Raw genomic sequence first — 27427 nt, 5'->3', positions numbered from 1 at the left:
ATTCAGGCATTTATAGGTATTTCTTTTCGGAAACCGTTCGTTTTCCGTCCGTTCCTTCGTTGCATCCATTCGAATCCTTCCTTAAGAAGTAGTTGTTCTCTTCAACCGATTTGTGTCGCCCATCACAGTGAAGTATGACGACGACTGCTTCCCGAGAGTGCAATAGTGCGCGGGACAGCTGTCGGTTGCAGTGAAGTGCGTCTTGAGCGTGTGCCAGTTCCAGCGAGCGATGCATCACGGCGATGTGCAGTTTCGTGTGTCTGTGTGTTTGTGTTCGGGATGAAGCCCAACCAGTCGAGCTCTAAGTGAGATGATGGTCCACCCAAGTGCAAGTGCAAATAGAAATCATTTCGGTGTCCCCACGACGCACTGAGTGCACTGGTGCGAGTGCGAGAGGTGCAAGCCAAAAAAAAGGAGAAGAAATAGTGCTAAATTCTACCCATCGTTTGTTTGTGAGAAGTGCTCCACGATTTGTACCCTTATGTTAGTTCCTTTCCTATTCGACGCCTATACCGTGTGGTGATGTGCAGCTATTGAGAAAAGGATGCTTTTTCGTGATCGTTTAGCCCGCGGTGCCAATGTGAGGCTTGGCTTGTGAGGGGTGTATGTTGGCGTCACTGCACCAGCAGCTGTCCAGTTCCGTTAGCCAGTGGATCGTAGTTTGTAGCCTCCTGAACTGCATCCTATCATCGTTTCGCCCATCATCAGATTTCCTTCCTTCGCACGACGACGGCGATCAAGACGGCCGGCACAATCCACGGACGGACATCAGGCTCTGCTTCTGATCGGTGGGAAAAATGCATCTGAAATGTGGATTGGTGCTACTTTCAACGCTACTGCTCCTCAACGACATCGAAAGTGGTAAGTGTACGGGCAACAAATGTTTACCGAATACCCTAATAGGGCCTTAGCGCAAGAAAAGTGACAAAAAAGCTTCAGTCCTTTTTCTTTTCTGAATTAGAGCCGGGCGGATTGAATTTCCGGACGGAAAACGATTTAACAATGTTTATTTGATTAGAATTTTTGGCATCGTCATTGAAACAACCAAGATTCGTCCTTGAACATGAAATATGTATGTACCATTCATATATATTTTTTCCACATTGCGACCTCATAATCCTTTCCGCCATTTTTCGGCATAATCCTCCGACGTTTTCGGCCGGGCCGGAAGCACGCTACTCAGCAACTCAGCTCGCGGTGTTTAAGTGCTCGAGAATGTTCGAGCGCTCGAGAAGAGGGTTTCGTGATGGGTGCGGGATGGGATTAGTAAAAAAAGGAACGTTTAAGGTATGTTTCGGAAGCATTTAACCGGGCTTCGAGATGTTGAATTGGAAATCTTTTGCTCAATTACCATCGTGTAACGGATTATTCCCCCGATTTGATCGGTTCGCAAAAATTATGAACCTACTCTTGACGTGTGTTCGACACGGCGTTCAGAGGTTCGAGGTTCTTTTTATTCAAATTCTGAATCAATTTGCGGATTATGCAAAAAACACTTGGGTATCTTGTATGTAACTTTGGGCGTTCGAATGTCACTTTGTATGTTCACTCTATCGCAGCGTTCAGAAACGTGAGGCATATCATGGATTATCATTTGGAAGCATCTTACGTAAAGGCAAACTAAATTGAATCGGTAACCCGAACACGATTCATCATCGAAGATCGATTCGTTCGTCCCGTAGGTCGATAATGTTTCACCTGCTGGAGGCGTAAAAGCAATTAAAAGTTTCAATACTCTGGCCGCTTCGGGAGACACGATCGCTTCGACTTTCCCGAGCGCTTTGATGAGTTTTTAAAACCACATCGATTACATCCAGGTCCTTAGACATCACAGCCGTGGATTGATTGACTAGATGCTGTATTTGTCTGTCACTTGGCATCTCCGTTACCGCTCGTCTTATGCTCGCGTGACAATTTCTGCGTAATGATCTGGCGATTATCGTAACTTAATTGCTGTGTGGCTTGTTAACTATAGCACCGCGACCGATAGAAAATACTCCTATAATTGAAATTTAGAACAACTATTTCGGGAAGGGAAAATATCTATCTGTGAACCACAAACATTGCGTATAATATCATTGCATGAAATAATGGGCATTATTCATGGTAAATGGTAATTAGGCATTTATGTACTACCACATTTTATTCGCAGCCAACAGGTTTTCGGAATTATAAACTGACATGTATCTTCCAAATAAAATGTTTTGATTTTTATTCTTTTTATCTTTTTTCGGCGCGCTGCGAGTTCTTTCTTCGGAACATTTCCAGCCGTTTTTGCCTTTCATTTTTTGTCCCCAAAGGACGTTGCTTTTTTTCTGCGTGGAACGAAATGTTGGTCGTAACGATGGTTTTCCCTGCTCGTCGGGTTTTTACTGTGAGCATGCGTTCGGTGGCGTGTGCTCAAAATTTTCGTTTTTCGTCCAACGACCTCCGTCCGGTTCGCGCAACACTCCTCGCGAGTGACAGGATGTTGTTTGTTTTTCGTTTGGATTACTCGTGCTGCTGAAGTTTTATGTGTTCACCAACGACGCTAGGCAAACGAAATGCCGCTTGTTGCACCAAATGAAATGTAGCGAAATCATTTTCATAAAGTTGTTTCTGAAAACTCGCCTACGCTTACGGTGGTGTCCCGCATTAGGGGTTCGCTGGAAAAACACAAACAACACAAACCGGTTGCGACTGTCTTGCGTAATAGAAACTCCTGGTCGTGAAGGAGGCAGAAAAGTTGCTCTCAGATTAAATAACGTAAATCGAAACACACTCGCGAAAATGGTGTGCATAAGGATCAATTTTGATAAGAGGTGGTATCCCTGGAAGGGATTAAATATGTTGCCTGCGCTGTGCGTTTGCGTATCGTATTTCGTGTACCGAAATGTGTGCTTCGGCTTCGGCCAGTGCTTGTTGGGTGATAAGTCTTAAGCGCTTGGAAAAGTTGTTTGTTTTTAAGTTGTTTTGCAACTTCTCGCTAATCGTTACATAATGGAGAGGAAAATTCTCTCGCAGTTTTACGTTTTCTTGGTAAAACCATCTCTTTGCTCTTGCACATTATAACCTGCTTAAATTGAGATCATACGTTACGACGACTTATGACATTTCATTTGAACAAAACAAACAATCTTTGCGGGACAAGTTCATTTGTAATTTATATTATTTATAATTTTACACCGTCCACGAATTATTCTCTTCAAAACCATTTGCCAGCTTTTTAAAGTGAGTTCATTTGCGAAATGTGTTCTTCTAACCATGACAAATTGATGAAGGTTGGCCTCTATTGGATTGCTTCCGCATACCGATTCCCAACGTCGAACATTGTCGAACATTAAGAACCCAAAACTTCAGTCAAAATACTGGTTATACTGCTCAATGAGATGGCTAGGCCTTATATTAAATCTCTTTCAGTTTCAGTTTCTTTTTTTCACGTTTATGACATGCTTCGTCTTAAAGGCTACTACGACCATGTTTAAACTCAGAAAACCCTCTTTTAACCCCCTAATTAAAGGGTAAGAGTCCTTATACACTTTCAATATTCGTTCATAATTTTCCTTGCCTTTTAAACCTTCCAAAAATAAAAATTAAATCACTGCACATACTTGATTTTTTCCATTGTAAAAAATACTGTGACATGTCGATACTAAATGGCTTGTGAAAAAAAATAAGTGACCGATTGAAATGAAACTTCACATACGTTCATTTGAAGAGTGTACCAATATCACAAAAAAAAATCAGGCTCTTAGCAGCGCTCTTTCTTGTCGAGGCTCCGAATTTAATTAGCAGCCTAGTATTTTTCCATCACTAGCCTTAAACATCACCCGGCGAGAACAATTGTGGCAAAAGGCAAAAGTGCTCTTGTAAGTCATGGTAAATTTGCTTGAAATTGAAAATAATCAGTGCGACAAATATCCAGTCGATTGTTTAGTGAATTGAGTTGTTTAGCGAATTTGATGTTTGAAGTGTATGATGAAATTGACAATCATCCAGTCCATTCAATAATGTGCCTGCGTCAAGCATTCCAGTTCTCGCTGGAAAAACGAATGTTTGATAATGATTCGAAAATTTGGATTTATTTGAAATAATCGTTAAAAGGCGCCAGTTTCTTGGCAGATCAGCGAAACTTCCCAACACTACTTGTCGGTTCGGTTCCTTTATTAAGATGGCGCTTTCTGTCTGTGTGCATTAATACTGCACGGTGCATTGGAATTCATGCGTGCGTGTGGTTTGCCTGAAATTCTCCATGATCGTAGAGTGCTCCACCAAGACTGCGCCACATACTCTAAGAGCCGATGCTGTTACAGTTGCACTTAAATCACATCAAACCGTGCATGATGGCCATTTCCGCACTTTGGTCTGATGTTGTTCCTACCGGAGGTCTCGGTATTGGGTTAAAAATAAAACATAACACACACCCCACGTAAACTTGTGTGCCGTTCTAGGGTGGCGTTCTAGGGTGGCGTTTCGTCGCACCGCACACTCCATTCACTGCGGCGAGCGTGTTTGGAGGACGTGATTGTTTGCTATTTATGGCATTCTTATGTCAACTGTTTCCATTTCTTACATTTACATTCCACTGTAAAAAGTTTGTTCTACTTTTGGGTTTGGCACTTCCCTTTTCGGTAAGGCGTTTGTTACTTCAAGGAATTTTCATTACTCTTAGTGTTAAAAAGTTGTTAGGTATAAATTTTACAACATTAGACCTTTCTTTGAAGATTGTAAAACTAACGACAGTTGGTAAAACATCATCGTTCAAGTCGTTCAAAATGAATGATCGGAAACAGTGTGGTAGTTTCGGAGTAGTGCTTGCTGTGAAATAACACTAGACATAAAGAGAAAGAGGTGGCTATCGAGTACGTTGGCAGGACAGAAAGAGAACGCCCTATTTTGCAGCCCGCGGGACCCGCGAGTGATAATTTTCTGGGTAAATTTGTTTTGTCAACTGTTCTGCTCGTTGAACCCGTCGTGAGAAACGGGGACATAAGTTTCCTTAATGTGAAACTTTCTATTCGTTCTGATGGATAACTTCCTCCACGTTTCGACTACGTGGTCGCCGTTGTTATGACGGACCAGGTGACTCATAAATCATTATTCCAAAGTTTGTTGCTATCGGATGCGTGAAGATGTATGAAAAGTTGCAATGTGTTGATGTCCTGATTGGTTGATTCATTCCTACAATCATTGCATGGTGCATCAGAACCGTAAGAGACCTAGTACAGTTCACCTCGGTTTGCTTTTTGCATAAGCATTAATCGGAAAAATCACAATTTCACCATTATTCCGTCACTTGACTTTTGGTTCGTATCTGATGACATCTGTTTCGCCAGAGCTAAACATTTGCAATGTGGAACTCTAGACATAACGCAACATCGCAACAATCGAGTTGCGTTTTTGATCGACACGCAAGACGTCCTACTGGAGGTCAGTAACATTGGCGATCGTACACCAACGCACGCAGACTGCGTGTCCCTATCTCTCTTTGTGTCCTTTCCCACTCTGGCGCGCGATAGTCGTGTGATAGAATCAAGCACCAATGTGTTGATGAAACCCACCACCATCTACCAGAGGGCAATGATTCATGTTCCGGTTTTGAATTTCTACCAACGCCCCAAGCCCCCCCGCGGCATCGTCGTTCTCACACATGCTCATGGATTGTCATTCCCATCGCGCGTTGCGCCACTACAATCGTCGCGAATCTGACGCGAGCAGCAGACGAGAATAATCTGGCCACGCAAAGCCATTGCCCCATTAATCATCGTTTGAATCTCGTTGGTATGCTACGGATGTCACCCTTGGACTTTTATGCTGATATCCATCGCTGCGCGTCGCTCTGTGGCCCTCTCAAAGTTCTCTCACCTCATTGTCTCATTCTAATGCTCCTAGTTTTGTATCAAAATGTTATCCGATGCCGGACAAGCGCAGACAAGTTCGTCCAGTTTGATTTTTAACCATTTTGGTACCTAAAATGTCTATTTAAATCATGTAAACATGTTCATGAGTTCATGTTCAATGAGTGGAACTGGAAGTTTGCTGGGGTAACCATAAATTCAGATACTTTTTAGAAATGCAAGTTCTGTAAAGAAACAGAAATCCAGATTCGTGCAATTAATTTATTCTGTGGGCCCGTTTATACTCGATTACGAATGATTAGTCTAATGGAAAGCATGGCGTCACCAAAGGGCGACCGAACGAACGTTCTTTGTATTTACTTATTTTATGTTGCTATCGATTCCAGTAGGAAGTGACTTCCATTTTTCCCTTATCCGTTCTGGGCCCCGGGACAAGTGTGGCCTAATACTCCCTGTCTACTCAGCTTCCGCTTCCAGTTAGGTCCACGGCGGCGACGACGGAAGTCATTGGGGAAAAAAACTTTTAATGGATTGTCGAAAATACATCGACCTTGATAATCGGTTCGGTTCGCCGACATTCGGTTGGTTTTTTCCCCACGCGGATGTGGAGCCATTGATTTATTAAAAGGGCAGTCAATTTGGTAGGTTTCCGAATTAATTTTCGGATATCAAGGCTATGTCGGCTCCCGAAGGGACTATTTATCCAATATTGGGTAAACCTGAATAACTCAGCAGAAAGCTTTCAAACGCCCCTCTCGGGGTTTTCAGCTCATTTAAATAAGTAAACAATCCTAAAAATCACAATCACAGTCACCTAGATACAAGTGTTTTTTTTCTATATTCCCTATAAAATTCCTAATAGTTTTAATAAACAAATAAAACCTAAAAACAGTCCTTTTAAAATTTATTCTGTTTTCAAAGAATAACGAAAAACTTCGCACATTCTGAAACGTTATTCTGTATTTATTAAACGCTCTCTGAAATCCCTGCCCGATAAGGTCTGTCGGAAAAGCTGCCCTTGATGTGCGGAATTATTGTCATCCTTTTTTCAACTGAATAATGCATCGCCTTTTCGGGTACGGACGAATTAGTTTCACATCCTGTGCACGCCCGCGCGTTTTGCTCCCTCTCGGTTGGCTTTAATGGGATTGCAATTGAAAATGTGTCCACCCCCAGGGGCCTCCGGGTTTTTCCATCCAGGCTCCAAGCTGGGCGAATGTTTTTCCCCCAACATTAATGATCGCATCTACGAGTTTCGGAAGTCGTAAACCGTAGAAGTATCGTGAATCGTCGCGACGAGAAGCGTGTTGGTTAGAACAAAACCGGCAACAAACTCAACGCTGGAAAGCGTGTAGGTTTCACCGGTGAAATCATAATAACATTTTATGATCCTTTGTTCTGAAAGTTCAAGATGTTTTTTTTCTCTCTCTTTCGTACTCTAGCCAAACGAAACGTGAAGGTTTCCCGTATAGATCCTTAAGTCGGTTCCATCCGACCGTCTGCTGTTGCTGAAAATGCTCAAGATGGTGTAACCAATTTCGATACCTTGGCTTCTGCCGCCCAGAGAAAGATACTTGGCATGAGAGAAATGTTGGTCATTTTTTTTGTGACATACGTTGATACGTCTAGACAGGGCCAACATCCTGTAATGAGTGGACTATTCGGGTCGTGCACTTGACTCGGATGACGAATTTTCAGAACCGTAAACTGTGCGCGAAACCAGAACGAAACCGACCCAAGTCCGTCGCCATAAAGCAAAACCCCTTCTGTTTTAGCATTCCTGTTCTGTTCCTGTATGCTTCCTTTTTTACTGTTTTCCAAAAAATTGAAAAAAAAAACTTTTTGTATAGATTTTTTTCTGACAAAATGGTAAAAATGTCCTGTCTTGAACAGGATTTTGCATTATGAACGTAGCGAACGAGAAGCCTTTTCGATGACAAATGTAGTATTTAATGTAAAGTATTTGAGCTTAACATTTTTATCAGTTGCTCTTGTGACAAACGACAAGAAAATTATTTTCAATGTAATGCTTTTTTTGTACATTTATTTAACTAATTCATGTTTAGGAAAACCTATAAAAATGTTCTGTTTTATGGTGTCGAAAATATGTTGCGTATAACGGTATAGACAGCAACATAATCTAAGAAAGTATTAAGTGCATGCATACCATGTTTGCATGAACATATTTTCATTGTTACAAGCTTAAGTAAATCTTCCGAACAAACTTTCGCTCGCAAGTGCGATGTTTGCCGGTGTAGTTGCTAGTGGTATTTGCATCACATTCCTAACCTTCGGTCTTTAACTAACGCCATTCAAATTATCCATGCTGTGGTTTGAGTAACGAAACAAATGTTTAGCTGAGTGCAGGAAACGCGAGAACGAACGGAGGCTGTTTCATCAATACGCCATATATGGGTTTTTAATATGTTGTGCGTTATAATGGAATATTTCATTTCATATCGTAAAGGTAAATGCAGAAATATTTGGCCCTTCTCATGGAATGTTTTGAAAGATACTTTGTAGAGGTACTCATTTGACGAGAAGTTGTTTGGAATTTCCCCTTCGATTTCGATCAAAACTTCCGACAGCACGTTATGTCTAGTGTATTGACTTGTACTGGATGTAGTCGCAATCATCAAACACCGGACTTTTGCGATAAGCATATTTGACGATGACTCAGCCCCCCGACGACGGTCGTTTTCTTTTTTCACATCTTCGATGCGGGAATGTTTGCTTGTAGCAGAAAACAAAGTCGAACAAATCAATAACTTACGGTGCATCGCTGGATGATGGTCGAGTTCAGGCGGATGCGATCCATCGACATGATTCATCACTTCATCGGCTCTAGATGAAATCCACACCGTGAAATATACCGGCGAGCAAAATAGATGAAGTGAAAAGGACTGGGCGAGCATGAATCTCTGTGTCCGCTATGTCGCTATCCCAAACTCATTTTTGTCTTATGCAACGTTGCATCGTCAGCAGTTTTCATGCTGGTACGTAAACTTTTTTGTCATCGGCGGCATCCAAAGGTCAGCAAAAATACAACATTCGCGAGAAAGTTCCGCTTCAATCTGCGGGCCCGTCGGTGGCGCGTGTGATGTTCAAATGCTGTAAGAGCATGACGGGGGGAAATAAACTATAAGCTCTACTAATTGACCTAAATCAGTCGGGGCGTGAACTATGTTTTGCTCGGAAGGGAGTAGCCATTTCTCCCGCCTCGATGACCATGGGCCACACGGGAGCAGCATCACCGAGATGATGGTGACACTCGTCGCACAGCACTCTCACAGTAGTAGTGTGTCCATGCAGCAGGGCAAAGTGCTCGTTTCCAGCAACGGCCACTGAAGAGCACAATCCACCGCGGACCACAGTCGGTTCGGTGGTGTACTATTTTTGCAAAAAATAATGCTGTTATCTCACCGGTGCCACCAGCCGAGAGAGTCGAGTGGGAGAAGAACAACTTTTGAATTCAAAGCATTGCGCAAACGTGTTGTTATCAGCACGATTTTCGTGTGCTGTCGGTGCAAAGTTATCGAACTTCATTCTTCAGTTGTTTGGTGAGCTCCAGTTCCGGTGATATAAAATAAGGGTTTTCTTGTGCCCTTTACTTGCATCGGACTATGTTCGAAGCCAAGGGAAAAGTTTGCCAATAGGTAAATATAATTTTTTACAATTTTCTTCTGTGCTCTATTTGATCGTTAACAAAGAGATTGTATTTAAAAAACGGTTTCACTGCAGCGCCCAACGTGGGGCTCGAACCCACGACCCTGAGATTAAGAGTCTTATGCTCTACCGACCGAGATGATGACCGATGATTAGTTGATGGTTTGTTTTGGGGGATTTATGCATTAAATGCTGCCCCTAAACCTCACTCCGCTAAATCAGTTCCAATCAGTTGAACCTGTCATTGGTCAAATATACGGTTGTTCCAGAGTTCTATCGAATAGTCACTTCGACTCATCGGACAAAGACAAGGTAACGGTATGCATTTTCGCTTCTGTCATCCTGCGCCTGATTGAAACCTTGTCATTCGTCGTTTTGTGCTGACCCACCACCAAAACCGTTGTATGCAAAACGTGGGGTAACGGGTGCCGCAGCTGGTGGTCAAATGGAAAATTGTCCAATTGACCGTTGGAGCTGATAGAAGCCGGCTGCCGATTAAAGAATCGTTATCGCTGAACCATTTCCGTGCTCCCCCATATGTATGGTTATGGTTTTTTTTTCTGTACCGTCATCATCACCACACGCTTTCGCAGCACATAACATTTTTCCCGCTCCACTGATACGACGTAGAATCGCGGCACGAAAAAGGGTGACAGATTGCTCGAATGAAACTAATGAGGTGTTGCCGGTTTTTCCTTAGAAATAAATCGTAATTAACGGAGTATAGCCGTTGAAAGGCCTTTTAACATATTTATGGCGGTACCCGTGGCGTGCAGGCGTCCCATAAAGCACTCATGATAAAGTGTGCATAATGTATGCATGCAATCTACGTGCAACAACGTCCTATGTACAGTATTATAAGCATTTCGAAAACTTTATGCTGAGGTCCTTGTGTTGAAAGCAATCTATTCGATTGTTCCACATTGCAGACGTTGTCGTAAATAAGACCTCACCTTGGCATCGGGGATGTAGCTCAGATGGTAGAGCGCTCGCTTAGCATGTGAGAGGTACGGGGATCGATACCCCGCATCTCCACTCGTGAAGACTTTTTTAGTCCTAGACCTTGCATATCGCAAGCCAAAAAAATCCCAGCATAAATTTATCCGTGTATAATAAACGAGTTACTTATTGCCGCCATTGGTCATTCGCGTATTTAATGATACCGATTGAGATAACTCATAACTCACTCAACTCAATTAAATTTTATTTTCCATATCATTCCGGCTATCATGGCGGGGGGTTGTTCCAGGATTCTACCGTAAACCGTTACCTTCCATCGCTGTGTGGCCATAATCAGATACGCAAACTGCGCAAAGCCAAGAATTTAACGGTCACTTATTTTATCGTTAATCATCCTTCCAATTGCCAATGTTTTTTTTTCATTTTATTCTTGTCACATGTCAGATTTGTGGGTCGATGGCCAGTTCCATCGACCAGCTACTTAATCTAGAGTTGCGAGAAATCCACGCACGTGTTGACATTACTCCGTTCGTTCGGATTCGGAGAAGCTCTTTTATAACACACACATACCCGCTGGTATTAGTGGGGCAATATTTTTCTTACTCCTGTTGTCGTCATGTTTTGTTTGCAGGACAACGAATTTATTGGCTCGCGTGCCACTGCGTCATTAGGACCGTCATCAACAACGATCCTGGCTCTGGTATATGTTACTTATGCGTTACTTATACCCATCACATTCATACCATTTGTGTCTCCGTTCCTTTGTGGGTGAATATCGATGGTCACCAGTGGACCGCTTACTTGAAGTTTTGTTTTAGGTAAACTAGGCTTTCAACACCACATCTAGCAAGTCCTAGCCACTGCGAGTAGGTCAATCGGTAAGGGACCTTCGGTGCGGTGGCCTTTCGTAAGAACGCCCTGCGATAATCCGGAACTGACCAGCCATAAATTTTGACCCCATTTTGCAACGGCCTTTCCCGGCCATGTCCTGCACTACTACCTCGATTGTTCGTGTTCAATTCAATAGTTCATGCAAAAACTTCACTCCACGAGATTCGTCCCTCTCTACTCTCCCCTGCTCTCTCGCACACTCTTTCGCTCTTGGCATAAAATCGATGAATTATGTTGCACCTTCCGTCGTCGTCCTCTCGAAACTTACGGTGTGACGGCTTTGTTTCGCTCACGTACCCAAGAGTGTGTGTGCGCCGCCACATCGTTTAACACAACTAACCTGATGTTGGTGGAGAACGAACGACATAAAGTATGCTGGCTACGTTCTGCAGTACTCGCTCTAGCGCCACATGGTTGGTGTTTTTTGCCTAAATAATGTATTTCCTGCCCGTGCTGGGCCATTCCTAGTACCGGATTGTGAAATTTACGACGCGTGACAGTTAGCTGTAGGTGTGATGTTTGTTCTTAAGGGTACTTGCATTTTCTTATTTGATGGCCCACAGGGGAAGGTTTGTTGGTAAAGTCGCTCTTCGCGATCAAAAGCGAAAGTTCCATTAAAACTACGCGAGGGTAGCTCTATTTTGTAAATATTCAGCGTGGAAAAGTTGGTGAAGAAACCTTTCGATGTGATGGTTGGATGAAACATCGTCACCCTTTTAATAGTCGAACTTTCCGCGTGGACTTTCGTATCCGTCCGCGACACATGAAAGCCTGAAATTTATTGTTCATCGCAAAATTAAAATGACCGACTGAAACGGAAGAGAAAACGGAAATGCTAATGTCTGCGTAGAAACTTTCGACACTATGTTTCAATGTTTGTTTTCTTTCTCCATTTCTCCCTTTTTATCATTATGTCTGCTGCGTTCACATTTTCGTTTTTTTGTCGATGTAATTACTTTCTCAACGAAATTTAAACAACCGTTTTTGAGGTTATAGTGTATCAGTTTCAGTTGTGTCAATAACTTTTGAGAATTGTTTGGCAAATTTGTTCAAAATTGGGTTATTAGTTTGCCGCGGAGAAGAGCAGTTGTCAGATGTCAGAGAGTCACAATAATGTTGTTATACTTTAAGCGTGACGGATGAGATTATTTGTCATAAACGATTGAGAAGTCGATTAAGCTGATTAAATGGGTTAAGATATGGCAAAAATAGGGAGCATTTGAAGCAGCAAACAGCATTTGAATTTCCACTGACATTCTTAAACGCCCATACTATAAATCAATATTTATTCTCATCTCTTCGATTGGTCCTTGATGAAAATCTACAGCCATTGATTCATTCTCACGAGGGTTTTTTGCCTTTGGCACCTCCGCGATTTCATTTGACTGTAAATAGAGATTATTTTTTGCCAATCAACTTGAACTGAAGTAATCCGAAGGAGGTCGCCCAGTTGGAGATTTTCCCGGTATTAGCTTTTACTTCTTTGCCATTGGCGTTTCAGCATGATCTAACGCTCCACTCTGGGAGTGGTGGCTTTAGCATTAGCAGACGAGATGAGAGGGAAACTGTGGAGTTCTTTGACGCAATAAGACGGTGGCCCATACTTTACCGCTCTGTCGTCTTTTAAATGGTTGCATACAGTGGATTAAGTTCCTTGACGGCAGCAACAGCAGTCCCACGAGGCATGGTCGTCGCGTTCAACGCCCATCGGTGCGTCTGGCAAATGATTGAAGATAACGTCTGGATTTGGACTGCTTTTGGTTGTTTGCCTGCCTTCTTTGCCATAGATTCAAACATACTGGAAATAGCGTGACCCCTCCATTTGCTTTAGACCAAAATTCGGATCAATGTGTTGCCAGGATCAATGTGATGTTAAGCCGAAACATTCCCTCACGGTAAAATACTTCGAACAACTTCTTAAATACAACAACTTTTGTACTTTGTATTTCGAAAATTGAGCTTTAAAATATGTTGATTTTTTTTTAATTTTTAATCTGAACTCTAGTTTTTGAACTAAATTGAATGGCCTGTTTGATAAAATATCTTCTGTGTACTAAAGGAAGACAACATTAAAAATACTGTCTTTAGCTAAGCAGTACACTAATATTCTTTCCAACATGCCTGTTCAATTACGCTAAAAAAGAGACTTCTTATTTCCTCCTGTTAATAAGATGGTCAAACCTACCGTTGACGGTGGTTTTTCGACTGGATGAGCTAGTACAGTAGCTCGTGCACAACATCATTGTTTCCTGTGAATGTTTCGCCTTTTGCAAACCGCCAGAACGATTAGCGTTTTTAAATAATTTATTATTCTGCGCCCATTTTCTCCACACTCAAACATCCATTCGCTGGTGCTGTGGCGTGGCGTGAATCGCAGAGCTGGTTTCTGACCATGCAGCGAGATTCTAATTGCAAGCAACAGATCGGGTTAAGCGTTCGCTGCGGGAGACCTCCCTGGAGTTGCCGAGGAAGGTCGGGCCGAAGTTATGTTTCGCTGGGCTTACCACCAACACCGCTTCGCCGAGTTTGAGTGAGGTTAGTCCATGTGTGGTACGTTTTCTCCTCGCTAGCCGCAGTGATGCCCCCTGCAAAGGAATACCGTTTGCATGAGATTAAAGCAAAAGTAGAAGAGCGTAGCGATGATGTGGTTACCGCTAATTAAACCACTACTTGTATTTGGTTCTTTTGCCTAAAAATAACGAATATTCCCCATTCTTCGTTCTGCTTTGATGAATCCAAAAGCATGATACCGATACACGAGGTATTGGTCGAGTGTTTGTCACATTAATGTACCATTCCTTTAATGTATTTTATGAAATTTTGGAGTTGATTTGCCGTCGCCCGCTTAAGCTAACTGAATAACTGATTTAAAAACAAATAAGTTTGTGGTATGCATCGTATGTTGTTACTGAATGCCTGAGCTCAAGTCTACCTATCTACAAGTTGGTTTAAAATTTACTTTATAGTAACAGTCACGCATCTGAATATAATTACACCCCAATACACTCTGCCGCACTGCTAGTACTTTTCAAACTGCAGTTGCTGGATACATTTTTATCATAACAATTTTTGTAACAATTGTGCGATGGAGCGTTTGTTCAAAAAAGGTGTTAGTCGTACGAACGAACGAAAGTGGCTAGTGGCTTAGTGGCTTGGGTTTTTATTATGCTCTGTAAGCCTCGAGCGTCATCAGCCTTCGTGGCGCAATTGGTTAGCGCGTTCGGCTGTTAACCGAAAGGTTGGTGGTTCGAGTCCACCCGGGGGCGACGAAATTTTTATCATAATTTTTGGTAGCAGTTTTTTGCCCTTCTTTTCTGTTGATCGTCATTTTTTATTTTCTCGTTTTGAATAACTAATGCTTATGTTCCATATCGCCATTTTTTTCAATCCGTAGCACTGTTGTCGGAATGGATTCTATTGCATTATTTCAAAGAATGTGCAAACTCGTCTGATGCGCAGTAAAATTGAATCCCTATGCAAAACGCACAAGCCGATGAAGAACGCAGGAGGGCCGCACACTAATTAAAATGTCCTAAACGATCCATCTGTGTGTGTGTGTGTGTCAGTTTTGTTTGGTATGCTGCTAACAATCCGGCACATTGCACCAAACGCAGTGTCCTCCTATGAAAGCGGCTTTTTGTTTTTACCAGACTGGGGTTTTTATCAACCCGTTTCAACCATCGAAATGAGCTAGATTTAAATGATTCAGAATCAATGAAATCTCACAGGACAGAGGGTCAGACGTTAAGTCAAAAGCTGGCGCCGCATTGAGTGAGCCCGAGGCAAACACATAAAACAAACATAAAAACAATGCATTCTGTGAGCGCACACGACCAATTGCATTTCACCATAACCGCCGCCGGCCTGCGGCAGCTTGCATGTCGTACCACATTCCATTCATGGAACTTTTTTACATTTTTGAGATTTTTTTTGCAAAATTTAGTTTGCAATTTGACTGACGATTGTTCGTTTTCCATTTAATATTTGAAGCATTGGGTGTTGTTTACAACGAGTTTGAGTGATGTTGAGCAGATCATTTGCAATTGTTCAGATTGAATGTAGATCATCGAAAGTATTCCATTCATTTAGTGTTCTTTTGAAAAAATACCCATTTTGCCAAAAGAATTTTTTATTTACACCAAAAATTCCTTTCAAACCTCAGTGAATAACGTGGTTCATTTTGCATTAACGCACAGCATTAAAAGCGCAGATTATGTTTCGAGGTTTATTGCATAAATGCATTGTTAAAACCATTATGTTATGATGGTATCTGACGGTGAAGGTTATTAAATCACTTCCGTTTGCCAAAATGGGGACAGCAGCACGTTTCTTTACCGTTCGTGATTCCGATTATAATGGCTGCAAATTATTGACCCAGCAGCGGACTGTTGCATCGAAATATGTATGCTGGGCAAAAGAAAAACCAACGTTTATCATCATTTATTGGGCCACCAATCAGCGAATGGCGGAATGGCAGCCACAACTCACCGGGGACCGGACGAACCGCCGCTGCTATCAGAATAACACTTTTGATCGCTTTTTGCCACCACATCAGGACGCACTTTCTTCGCGGGATCGCAATTAACGATTTGGATTTCGCAATAAATGATTTTCCGTTGCTTATTTTCACGGCTTCATTTTGTGCTTCGCCTTTCAACGGCAGTTTTACTGCTTGATGTAATCGTTTATTTCATTAATTAAAATTTTTGCCGCTTCAGCACCTGAGATGTTTCGTAATGCAATGTTGATGGGATGATTGGCACTGAACTCGTTTTAATCACACACAGAGCGGTATTCTTTTCATTGTGTACGAATCTTGCGATTTTTAACAGTATTTTGGTAGCAGATAATATCTGCACCAGGATTAGTTTGTTGAATTAAAATGTAAAATTTAACTTTTCGCCGCGTATATTTCTTATGATCCCTTACAACAAAAGTGATTCAAAGCTGTACATTGTTTTACTGTGTCGTCGCCAAACAGAATGAACAAAGTATGATGACAACATATCTTCGTGAAAACATCGCTTCGACCATTCCTCAATTTTATCCATAGTCCGACCAATTTATATCAACTCTGCTCTGTATCGTCGCACACGGTGCGGCGCACAAGGCCTCGTCACTGGTATTGTAAACCATAATTAAATTTCACCACAATTTTCTGTTAAATTCTCTTCCACAACCACACGCATTACTCGGGCGCACGCGGCCATCCATGAGCAATGGTCGGGCCTTGAGCTTCGAGTTTTCGCATTAATTTTCGCCGAGGTTTTGAGACGGCCTCGGTCCGTCGTGGTGGTTTGCTTGCCCGCCATATTTCACGGCGGGGAAAGAAAATTCAAAACTTTGCCCTCCGATTTAATGTCTTCGTCCCGCTGCGTCCCCCACGGCCTGGCGTTGCCGTGTTTCGCGGCGTTTTATCGGCGTTTGCAAAAGACTTGCTACCGCTTATGTGCGTCGGAGTGATGTTTTGACAGCCCCGAACGCACACCACCCAAGCGCTGCTCGTCGGCCAGGAGAGACCACAGCACACCCTGGAGGCTCACGAGGCCGCGACTTTAATTATTATTTTTTTATTTTTCTACAGCTCCGCCCCAGACAGCCTCGGGCGGGATTGGTGCGGTGTGGAGTGGAAAGTAAAGGCCGCCGGCGTTGAGTTGCTTGGTGGTCAGTGGCGGCGGCTACGTTTTTCATGTCAAGGTCTTGCGCAGAAGAGGAACACTGTTGGGTGAGGTGGTCGAGGCGGAAAAGCTTGGGGTGTCGATTACGGCGCTACAGCTGAGCAACAACAATGCTTTTCCGGGGCTTCTATTCGCATCTGATTAACCGCGAAACAATATGGTTAAATGTTTGTGTTCGTTCGTCTTGGCTTTTCTTTGTATGGTTTCAAAGTTTTAGTTTGAGGGTATTTGTGCTTCAAATCTGTTTTAAAATTAAATTATTTAAGCCATACTTCATTTTGGTGTGAACGACGAACTGGCCTGATTTTTTGAAATTAAAACAATATTTTGAATGAATCATTGATGTGCTCAGCAAATTTATTAAACCACTAACAAATCTAAAATAATTTTGCACAATAACGATAAATTTAAGCTCTGTCACAATAATAATAATAAATATCATTCAATGGTTGTAATTTACAGTAACAATACAACGATGAGCTATTTCACACATAAACCAGCACTGTTTTCACCTCACATTTAACATGCCTTGACGCTTGGATTTGCTTTCAACCATCTCACGTAGGACATGTTTCAATTTGACCAAAAAATTCTAAATATTCTACTATGATGCGTGTGAGGCAACATCTCTGTTTCCGTCAACAGTTACCGATGGATTGGTTTTTGTACCCACAAGTTCGAGAATGATTTTTCCTTCCCCGGCAACGAGCATTGATCCTGAACTGAACGCTGAGTTTTTTTTTGTTTCACCTTTTTGCGCGTCCTCGAAGCCGTTTGGTCCTCGACGCTGAAAGAACCCTGTCAAATGCATCTCGTTTTTGGGTCAGCCATATTTGGCACACAAATGCTGTCGGCATTTGCGATCCTTTTTAAAAAGAGGCAACCTTTCGCGCCAGGTTTCACCAACATAAAAACCGTTTCTTCGCTTCGTTTTTGCATGAAATGTGTGAACCGACACGCATGGCTCATGTTAGTTGGAGGCGCCCCGTGGCAACGAAAGCAACGCTCACGTGGATAACCGTCGGAAGGCACCGTTCCAGAGGCATCTGAATCGGTCGATATTTGCTCCGCTGTCCATTTTTCCGTTTCCTTTTCCTTGCCGCCCCAATCGTGCTCGTCATAAATTGCAAACATCCCTGCACAGGATACGGCGATATTTCGTCGCTAACGAAACGGGTTGCGAGAGTAGGATATTCTCGTGTTTTATCCCCTGTTCCATCCAGCTCTAGAACCTATCCATACGACAAAGAATCGTGTGTCATCGGGAAGGCGGGAAATTGCGGGCAACTGGTGTTCGCGTCCAGCGAAATCGCCTGTTGCGAGAATGGTTGATTCTTCACACGATTGGTTCATTCCAATATTGGGAACCGGCTTCGAACGATGCCAATTTTGATGCAAAAACCAATTCAATGTTGTAGCTCCATAGCGCTCGTGTTGATATTTGTGAAAAATGCAGATCCTGTAGCTTGTAGATACTGTTCGGATACAGGTATCTTAAAATTGTAGATCATATTTGTTCGATGCACGCCTGATGCGAGTATTGCACTAATAGTTTGAATATTTAATAATATTTTTACTTATATTCTCCAACGCAATTGCTTTGTTTTTTTGAAAACTGCTTAGGTGCAAACCGTTCTGTTGAACTTCCCTTACAGAAAAGTTGTTAAGGCTCCCACTAAAACGCCGTATCGCGACAGTGTTATGCATTTTGCTTTCGTTTCTTCGCGATAAGTAGCAGAAGCGGACTAACCTGAGTTTGCAAGAGATTATAAGTTTTTCACCACAGTTGCGCTAAAGCTTTACGAATATTCCCGTAGAGCTCAACTTTTGCAGCTTAATGTCGTCCCCTTGTCATCACTGCCGTCGGGCCAGCGAATGCACCTTCGCCGTCATTTAGACCGAAGAATCGCACCATTTACTAGCGCCAAAATGAGAAATGGGTTAGCATTGTTTTACGTTGTAGTAGAGTGCTGTTGAGCCGTTGGTACAGCAGCACGTCACATAAGTAGCTTTACGTTGGCGTTAGCCGAAACAAAACATTCCATTCCAGCTTTCAGGATGAAGTAGATAGTTTTCCTACAACATCCATCAAGTCGTTCAGCCAGAACTATCAACATACAGGGACGTTGCTGTGCTGTTTGTTAAATATGATCGGGATTCCTTCATCGAGGGCTTTATAAGTTATTTCAATGAAAATTTCTTAATTTTTTCCGCGGATAATGCTGCGCCAAAACTTCTTTCGGTACTCGAAACATAGTTCTTTCGGCCCGGTTTGCGGGCACACTTCATTGCTTTGGTTTATTGTTACGCCGAGGAACTGAGCAAAGTGGAAGAATACGTGCATCCTTTTACATTTAGTTTGCTATATAAGTAACGGGCAGGAAAAGTAATGTTTTATTAAAATCCGCGAAGAAGTGTGGCCCATTTTGTAAAGTTCAACTTTGTAGTTGCTATCTTCTGCGCACTCCGCTTCTCATCTTCTACATCCTGTGCTAATGATTGATGCTTGCTGGAGCAAAATGGAAATAACTTTCATAGTTCTTGAAGCGCCTATTTTCCACAAGATGCCAGTCGCAGATACAAGTGCGCATGATGAGTTCGTTAAGCGAAGGACTTGGGATGGCAGCGAACTATCCATAATTTTTACCAGTGTGTGCACTTGAAGCTCCGGTAGAAATCTTAGACGGATGCTGTATGGCGGCCATCTGATGCTCGAACAAGCAAAACAGATAGTTAAGCGAACTTTAAAAGCAACTTTCGTGGGTAAACTTTACAACAATGTAACGTGTTCAGTTGATGTTATGCTGTACATTTTCTAACAACAAACTATTATGAACAAACACTGAACTACTTGAATTTGATAAAAATATATAGGGAAATGATATCTCCATGTCGCATACTTATCGTTTTCAACGTGGCTTATAGTAGAAACATTTTAATGATGCAGTACTAATGGTACACCTTCGCCGAATTGAAATTGTATGAAATATGTTGTTAACATTTTTGTCCCACCTTTTGTTTGCCCCATTACATTGCATATTCATTTAGCGTCATGCATATTTGAACCTATTTTTTTTCTACACGATGAAAGCGATCATTTGCCGGAAGGAATGCACATATCATTTGACTTTCATAAACATACCTCCCCTTTTGGAGGTTTCTTTTGTGTCCGCAAATTCCATATTGTTCGCTCGATTTATTAGAACGTCGTGCCTATACACTGTGCGACTAGTGAATGTGAATATATTTAATAGGCAACAGTATCGGTCACGAAACAGTGAGCTGTAAACTTTCTTTCTAGTTTCTTTTACTAACATTCTTGGGCTAAAGGCGTAGAGCAAATATCGTCCAAAAGTTCACCAATCCGCAGGGATAATAGATTTAAAAAAAACTTACGGAGCTCAGAAATATATGAAAAGAGGCTGTTTGTTTGCATTATGATGCTATGATTTTTAAGGTTATTTTTCATATACGAAATGTTGATGAAAATGTTTTTTTTTATCTAATGCACTGTTTTCTGTTATCGTTTCAGGTTACGTAAGAGAATCAAAAAAAGGTATGTACGCGTTGGTTCATAACGGAATGGAAGCATAATCGGATGTTGCGGCGGATACGGGTTTTTTCTACGCACCTTTAAAACATTGTTGGATATTCAATTGCGCACAGTTTAGTGTCGATGCAGTTCATAACAACCGTATACTAATATTTACTAGATGTGCACAGAGAAATCTCAGGCGTTCATAAATTACTTGACAATTAACCTTTTAATGTGTATGGTCCAATAATTCAAAACAATTTTAATTTAAAAAATAATATTGGTTCAAAATATTTTAAAATCCTGCTATTGAAACGAAAATTAGTGCATTTGTTGTTTGTAAATAGAGCGTATTCCCCTCCAGTGATAGCTAAACGATAAGTGGTAGGAAACGCCTGCAACTAGTGCAACCAGAGGGCGCTAGTAAACAGTTAGAGCGAGAAGCGCCAAAGATAGAGGGAGAAGAAAAGGGGCACTGACCGGCGAGGACGCGGAGCCGTCGCCGGACGCCGAGCAGGCAGTGCAAAAGTAGAAGCGAACAAGAGTGAATGTTTTTTAGCAGCAGCAATATTAATATCATCCGCGAATAAAACGCACCGAGTTACGGAACCCATTATTCGCGGACGAGCCGCTCAAGAAACTCGCAAGTGTCGCAAGTAATTATTTTTCGCACTCACAGCATTATTGTATCAAATTTCGTAAATACATTGGAAACAGTCTTGTATTATTTCAATTTACAACTATACAATCATTTGGGATGTTTTTGACAAAAACATGTTGCATTTGGAAATAAAATTGCACTTGTGGCACCAGAGGATACGCTGAATTAGTCACGTCAAATCTCATAGTAAAGCTCATGACGTTCGGTGAAGATGAATTAATTTTATTCAAATTTCCAATGCCTGATTGCTATGGCTGATATGAATATTTAAATTGCTTTTCTTCACCATAGTTGTTTTGACCCGAAGCGACGCGATAGTGGTTCTGATACGATACCAGTAAGGGCACTTTTTAACGATTGTCTACAAAGGGTAGACATTCCGCAAGATTCGATGTTGTGCGATAGTCTTGCAGTTTTGAGACTGTGGACACTTTGGGAAAATACCCGAAGCTCTGTTCGCGTGTGTTGATTGTGAAACAACTATAGCTGTACTTTGGTTTTTTTTTCTTTAGTTAGATTTTTTCCTCAAAGACGCTTCTCTTGCAAGAGAAAACTGGCATGTTTGAAATCAGATCGAAAGGAGCAGTTTTTCAAAAAAGGGGAACGCAATATTTTTGCTGACAAATTGTTTGGTTCAGCAGAGAGGTTCTTCCCGTTGGCAATTGGCGGCACGAAGTTCTAAATGTGTACTCTATTTTATTATGCTAATTTTGAAAATCACAAATTCTCGGTGCCATCCAACGAGGTGGAAGAACTCAACTTAATGTGTCATAGAATTTAACATTTCATTCATGCAATTTACGGGGCATTGTTTAGCAAATTAGCAACTTCTTGTTTTCGGTCGTTCGAGCATAACTTCGCTCTTGCGCTTCGTTGATAACAGTAACCTTGTTATGCTGCACCCAAGAACACACGGTCGGCATGGAAACGAACTGTACGAATGAACGAGGCTAGCCGTCAAGCACCCCACAGGACTGCAGTCGGTAAGCCCATAAAATATACAGAAATGTTCGCCATCCATAAAGAATTGTACGCTTAGAACGAGTGAAGAGTGAAGTACAAGGCGAAAAGGGCTGTACGACCTAGTTTTTGTAGGTCAACAATGTCTGGCAAAGCTGTGGGCTTCAGTGACAAACGTGGGCGAAGAAGCTGGGGTGCGTCAGTGATGCAGTGACTGCTTTTAATTTTTAGAAAATTTATTTCTTCTTATCATTGACAACTCATTTAATCCGTGATAAGTTTTTAAGTGCATGTATCATTCTTTTGCCAGAGTAATGGTGGTTGTTTGGAGTGATTTGCAATATCTTACACTTATTGGTACCTGAAGTATGGATCTCATAGGTAGCGTTAAGTTGAATACGGATTGTGTCATAATTTGTTTTACATCACAAACCGTTACTAGTGCAGCATTCCATCAGATCATGCTGACCAGCGAGATTGTTATGTGTCCGTCGAACATATATCAATATCTGCAAACCTATTCGGTGTGCTCCATTCGTCGCTTCGGGAGACACAAAAGCATAAATGAATGGCGCCTGCCAGCATGTCGACCCCTTTTCATTGGTGGCTTCGCTTTGGTGCACTTCCGCCGGCCATCCAAGCGGCATCCTTGGACTCGCTGCAGGCGAAGACTCGTTGAAGATTTCACCTAGTAATCCGTGAACGTTCTTGGAAGCCGATGTCTTACGGTCGTTCGGTACACGTGCCAAAGATGGATGGTCTTCGGTGTGCATGGAAAAACGCAGCAACACACAGCTGCTATTGTTAGGCCTGCGTTGTTGCAGTTGCAGTTGTTGCTTGAAATCATGTTTTCGCTTCTGGTGTAATGCCCGTCGGACGTGAATGGACACGACGCATTCTTCAGCTCGACCGTGGGTTTAGCTGAGCACGTACTGTCAATAAGCAAGCCCCACACAGCTCGGTTGTTATTTTGTAATTGGTCAGTGAACCTACATAGCACGGCCACAATGTTTCCAAATTGAGTTTAAAATATCAAAAGGAAACAATCTTATTTTCAAATCACCTTTTTCCTATCCTTAAAGTTAACAATCAATATAACATTTCGTTCAATATTCGGCAACAACAATTCATTAATGCCTCTTTGAGTGGCGAATCAGGCGAATCGTTTGGAAACATGCGTTTTTATCCGTCATTTACCTTTAGAACCAAAATTTACATACCTTAGTGATGAGCATTAACTAAACGTTTTGCACCGCTTCGTAGTTTTCAGTGTGTGCTGTAGCAAATTTTGTATTGAAGTTAGTAATAGTACGTTTTTCTGGACGCGTCATTTGCCGATGCGTGACTGAAAGGAGTTCGGAACAGAATGTCATAAAAATGACAAATGTTAGGTTATTTGTGGCGACCTCAAGATTTAGAAGAAACGCATTTCAATTGAATTTCACTACTCGTCATGGAGATATAGCTGCTTTCTTGAGCATTTCTCAACAGAAGGAAAGTTTCTTAGCATCTGAACACCCTGAAAAGACCTCCAACCGCGGAGTTTGTGAAACTATTAAGAAATCTTCATTACGGTGAGAGGTTGGAAATAATTGAGGTTCTACCCATGAGCCACGTCCCACGTGTATATGCTACTGCCTACTCCATCAGGAAGCCAAGAGCACTCAGATGGAGTCGATAGTTTGTTGGGGCACATTTAGGAACTTCCATGTGATTGGATAATCTGCAGCAAGGAAGTGTAGTGTCGCGCTGGAATGTCAAATGTGCTTGCTCATCTTCAACTAGAAATCTTCTTTCAAAATCTCTCAGGCAGCTCAGGCTTGTCCTCCCACTTCGGCGAGACCTTGAGAAAATCTTGCGATGCATAACGACGCCATCGAGGACAATCAAGTGCACCGACGTGTCGGGCAAAGTGCATCCTCCCGGGAAGCGTTAAGCGCAACATTTCACGAATGGCTAAACTGATGGACTGCGCTATGGTTAAGTTGATTGCCGCACACAGACGTGCTGGCCCCGCGTCCCGTTATCGGCGATGTCCAATCGCCGTTTGGTGGCGTTCAACATTGGCCGTGATGGCCGAGGAGATGCTCTTACACGCCCAGGAACATTGTTGTTGGTCGGGCGATATGTCACTCCGCTCTCTGGCTCCGCGAGGAGTAATTATTCTAATTCTTGCTAATGACATTAGAATGCGAGTAGGGCATGAACGGTTCCGTCCACGACTTCGTGACACTCAGCGAGGACAGTGCGCCTAGTTGCGGTGAATAATTTAACTGTCGCTTGTCGTAGCCTTCCCAACGAAACAGGCCTAAAGTGGACGAATGGGCACTTCTGGTTTCCAATGTGTGGTCGTCAAATGTTGATATGAAATGTTGAGAAGAAAATGCAGGGCAGCTTCGCTTGCAATCCTTCTCTCCGTTGGTGTCCAATGTGCAGTTGGAAACCAAAAAGGAGCCGCTTCTCGTCGCAATAAGCTGATAGTTTGATAAAGAAAAGCGATCACAAATGAATGCTAAAGTAACGCAAGCATCGTGCTAATTGCTGCCCTATTGCAGTTCTTTGTTACCTTATGCTGAAACATAATATCGACCGGTGGATGTCACAGCCACATGCGCCACACTGACGGAATGCTAACAATATTAAAGGATTATTCTTTAAGCTTCATCGATCGATATGGAAGCGGAAATATTAAAGCTAAGGCTTCCAATAGAGCATTTTGTCTCGTTACTGTCAGTCCCATTTTAGTTTGAGGAAGGTGAAACGATTTCTGAACGGAGCTTGATGTGCTAAAATCATAAGATAAGTAAGCACAATGCACGAACCATTTCCATAAAATAATACCAACTTTGTAACGTAAATGAAATATGGAGCAACAGAATCGTGAAATATGCTTGCGTTTGTGCCGTAGCGTGGAGTGTTAATTGGAACGATGCACAGCACGCGACGTAGTTCCTCTCAAACATCCGTATTCAAAACCGGAGCATAACTTTTCTGCCCCTCTTTTTGTTTCTCAACTAAAAATTATAGTTTGTCATTAAAAGTAATGTACATCACATCGCAACAAAGTTAAGGAAGAAACTGTTTTTATGTTTTGTCGTGTTTTTTTTCTGACAAGTTTCTTTCGCTTCTCGTGCACTTTTGCAACGTAAAGTAGATAGATTGAAACACAATTTTCGGGAATGAATACCACAATGAAGATCACATGGTTTTCCGGTATCCGGTAGGTAAACCCTTAAACTTTGCTACCCCATAAAGCCGTCGAGGGCAAGTAATACACGTATGTTTTATCAGCTTCACTTGCACGATGCAGTTCCGGTGTTGGTGTTGTCATTCCCGTCCAGTAAAGTCGTCACGTATCCGATGGGACGTGGAAAGTTTCACCGCTTTGGACATAGCACCTGGGAGGAACGCCTCGGACGCGCTGCGAGAGATATTTTTAAATTTGGATAATTTCATTAAAACTTTTGCTTCGCGCCTCACTGCTGCTGAGTCCAGATAAGCGTACTCAACAGCATCGAACAGTGTGTCCAATGCAGTGTCACGGGGTGCACCAGAACTCACCACCAGGGACCGAAAGTCCTTTTGCAGTGATACTGTTCCGACAAATGCAAGTATCGGTTTTTCTTGTTTTTTGCTCAAAGATGTTCTCACATTGATATGGCCGACGGTGGCGCTCGGTCCTGCAGCAGTTTCGTTCGGGAAAACAATTTCACGCGACAAAACAAAATAGTTTCCTTTTCCATGATTATGGTTGTTTGTTGTGTCGTAGTCGTTGTTGTCGCGTTGCTTCGCTAACTTCCTTCGGTTTGTTTGGCGAAATACACGCTGCAAGCCAGAAAGCGTGGCGAAAAATGTCATCCATGAACCAGTGCGGAAATAGGGTTTTGCAATACATGGTAATGGAAAGGACAAAAACCTCGCCGTAGTGTCAAAGGTCAGAAGTGTGTCGCAATCCGTGGGGGGCGCATGGGAGGCACCTCGCGGTGCAAGGTGCTTTGCCTGACATACTGACCCTGATGTTGAATGAGTTTTTCTTTGCCATTTCCTTAACTTACGCGCTTCCTCGTTGCGAAGCCATGTTTGTGGGGAGGAAGGCACGATGTTTAGCGAGGTGCAAAAGAAGAAGCACATCACTTCCCCTTTATTTGTAAGAACCCACAACGAAGCGACGGTGACGCAATCGTACCACAGTGACGACGCATCCTTTCGGGGCGACGCTAGAAGGACCGATTTCTTTCTCGTAATGGAAAAGCGCATTTTCCCTTACCTTTTCTCTATCATTGCAACAAAAAAGGGGCCATGAAAGAAAATTCTGTCGCCCGTTCTTTCGAATGCATCTCCTGAAAACGGGGTACGGATGCATCCTTGCGTGGCGCTGCACCTTTTGCGAGCTTCCGGGAATGCATTACAGCGAATCATTTTAGGTTGTTTTTCTCTCTCAAGATTGGAACAAGGATTCTTCCCCAAGATGCGCATACTATCCCTGTGTCGTCGCATTCCGCATTGTAAAACACTTCACGCCGGAATGACGCCGGAGCCCGTGATGCTTCCTCTTGCACAGGCACTTGTTCCAATTCAAATTTACTTTACACTTCACCAAACGTGTGCAGGCGGAAATGAAGCTAATGGAGCTTAAGGTTCTTGTTTTCGGTAGCAATCAGCAAAAAGATCCACGTCGCGCTCTCCGGTGCTCTTGCAGCTCCTATCATTGGCTTCTTCTTCATAAAGCTTCGTCCACCCTACGAAGGGAGGAAAAATCGGTTACGGTCTGTAGTGGCCTTTTTCGGAGATGTCTTGTACGGGGGGCGCCTACATTAGGCAATGTACGCGAGTGGCCGCGGCGCACTCACAATAGGACGTGAAGGGAAATAGGCATTAGGCCATGTTTTTTGCTTCCGCTGAAATGATCGCGAAATGCATCCAATGTGCTCTGCTGCCTCTGAAGTGTGTTGCCTAATTTTGTAACTGAAGTTGAGGGCCATTACTTATGCAATGGTCTTTTATTAAATCGAGACACGGTGTTGAGGCTTTCGTCGGTGGTCGTTCGCGATTGGCAAGCCAATTCTTTTTAACGTGCCGCTGGAGGCAGGCATAGCAGCTGTTGTGAGATGTACGCATAAAAGGGGCAACCGTTCGTCAAAACCTTAAGCTGATGGTTACATGCTTTGCAGAGCTCTACGAGCTCGATTCACGGGACGAGACCCACCAGGCTACATTATTGTGTCCAGATATGCAATGG

General features: G+C 42.6%; 1 protein-coding gene and 2 non-coding genes across 3 annotated transcripts in view; all 3 read left to right on the top strand.

Moving 5' to 3' along the window:
* The first annotated feature begins 797 nt into the window (after positions 1-797).
* Positions 798-27427, top strand: part of LOC128270614 (disintegrin and metalloproteinase domain-containing protein 10) — a 41130-nt gene continuing 14500 nt past the window's right edge. Inside the window, exon 1 of the mRNA XM_053008024.1 lies at positions 798-861. Within this exon, the coding sequence (XP_052863984.1) occupies positions 798-861 (64 nt within the window). The remainder of the gene's footprint in view (positions 862-27427) is intronic.
* On the top strand, positions 10466-10538 carry Trnaa-agc (transfer RNA alanine (anticodon AGC)). Its single transcript has one exon. It is a non-coding gene; the product is annotated as a tRNA-Ala (tRNA).
* Positions 14547-14620, top strand: Trnan-guu (transfer RNA asparagine (anticodon GUU)). The gene has a single exon. It is a non-coding gene; the product is annotated as a tRNA-Asn (tRNA).

This window comes from Anopheles cruzii, chromosome 3 (genome assembly GCF_943734635.1).
Source record: "Anopheles cruzii chromosome 3, idAnoCruzAS_RS32_06, whole genome shotgun sequence".
Classification (NCBI taxonomy): Eukaryota; Metazoa; Arthropoda; class Insecta; order Diptera; family Culicidae; genus Anopheles; species Anopheles cruzii.
Note: the sequence above shows the minus strand (reverse complement) of the source record. Positions and strands in the feature narration are given on the sequence as shown.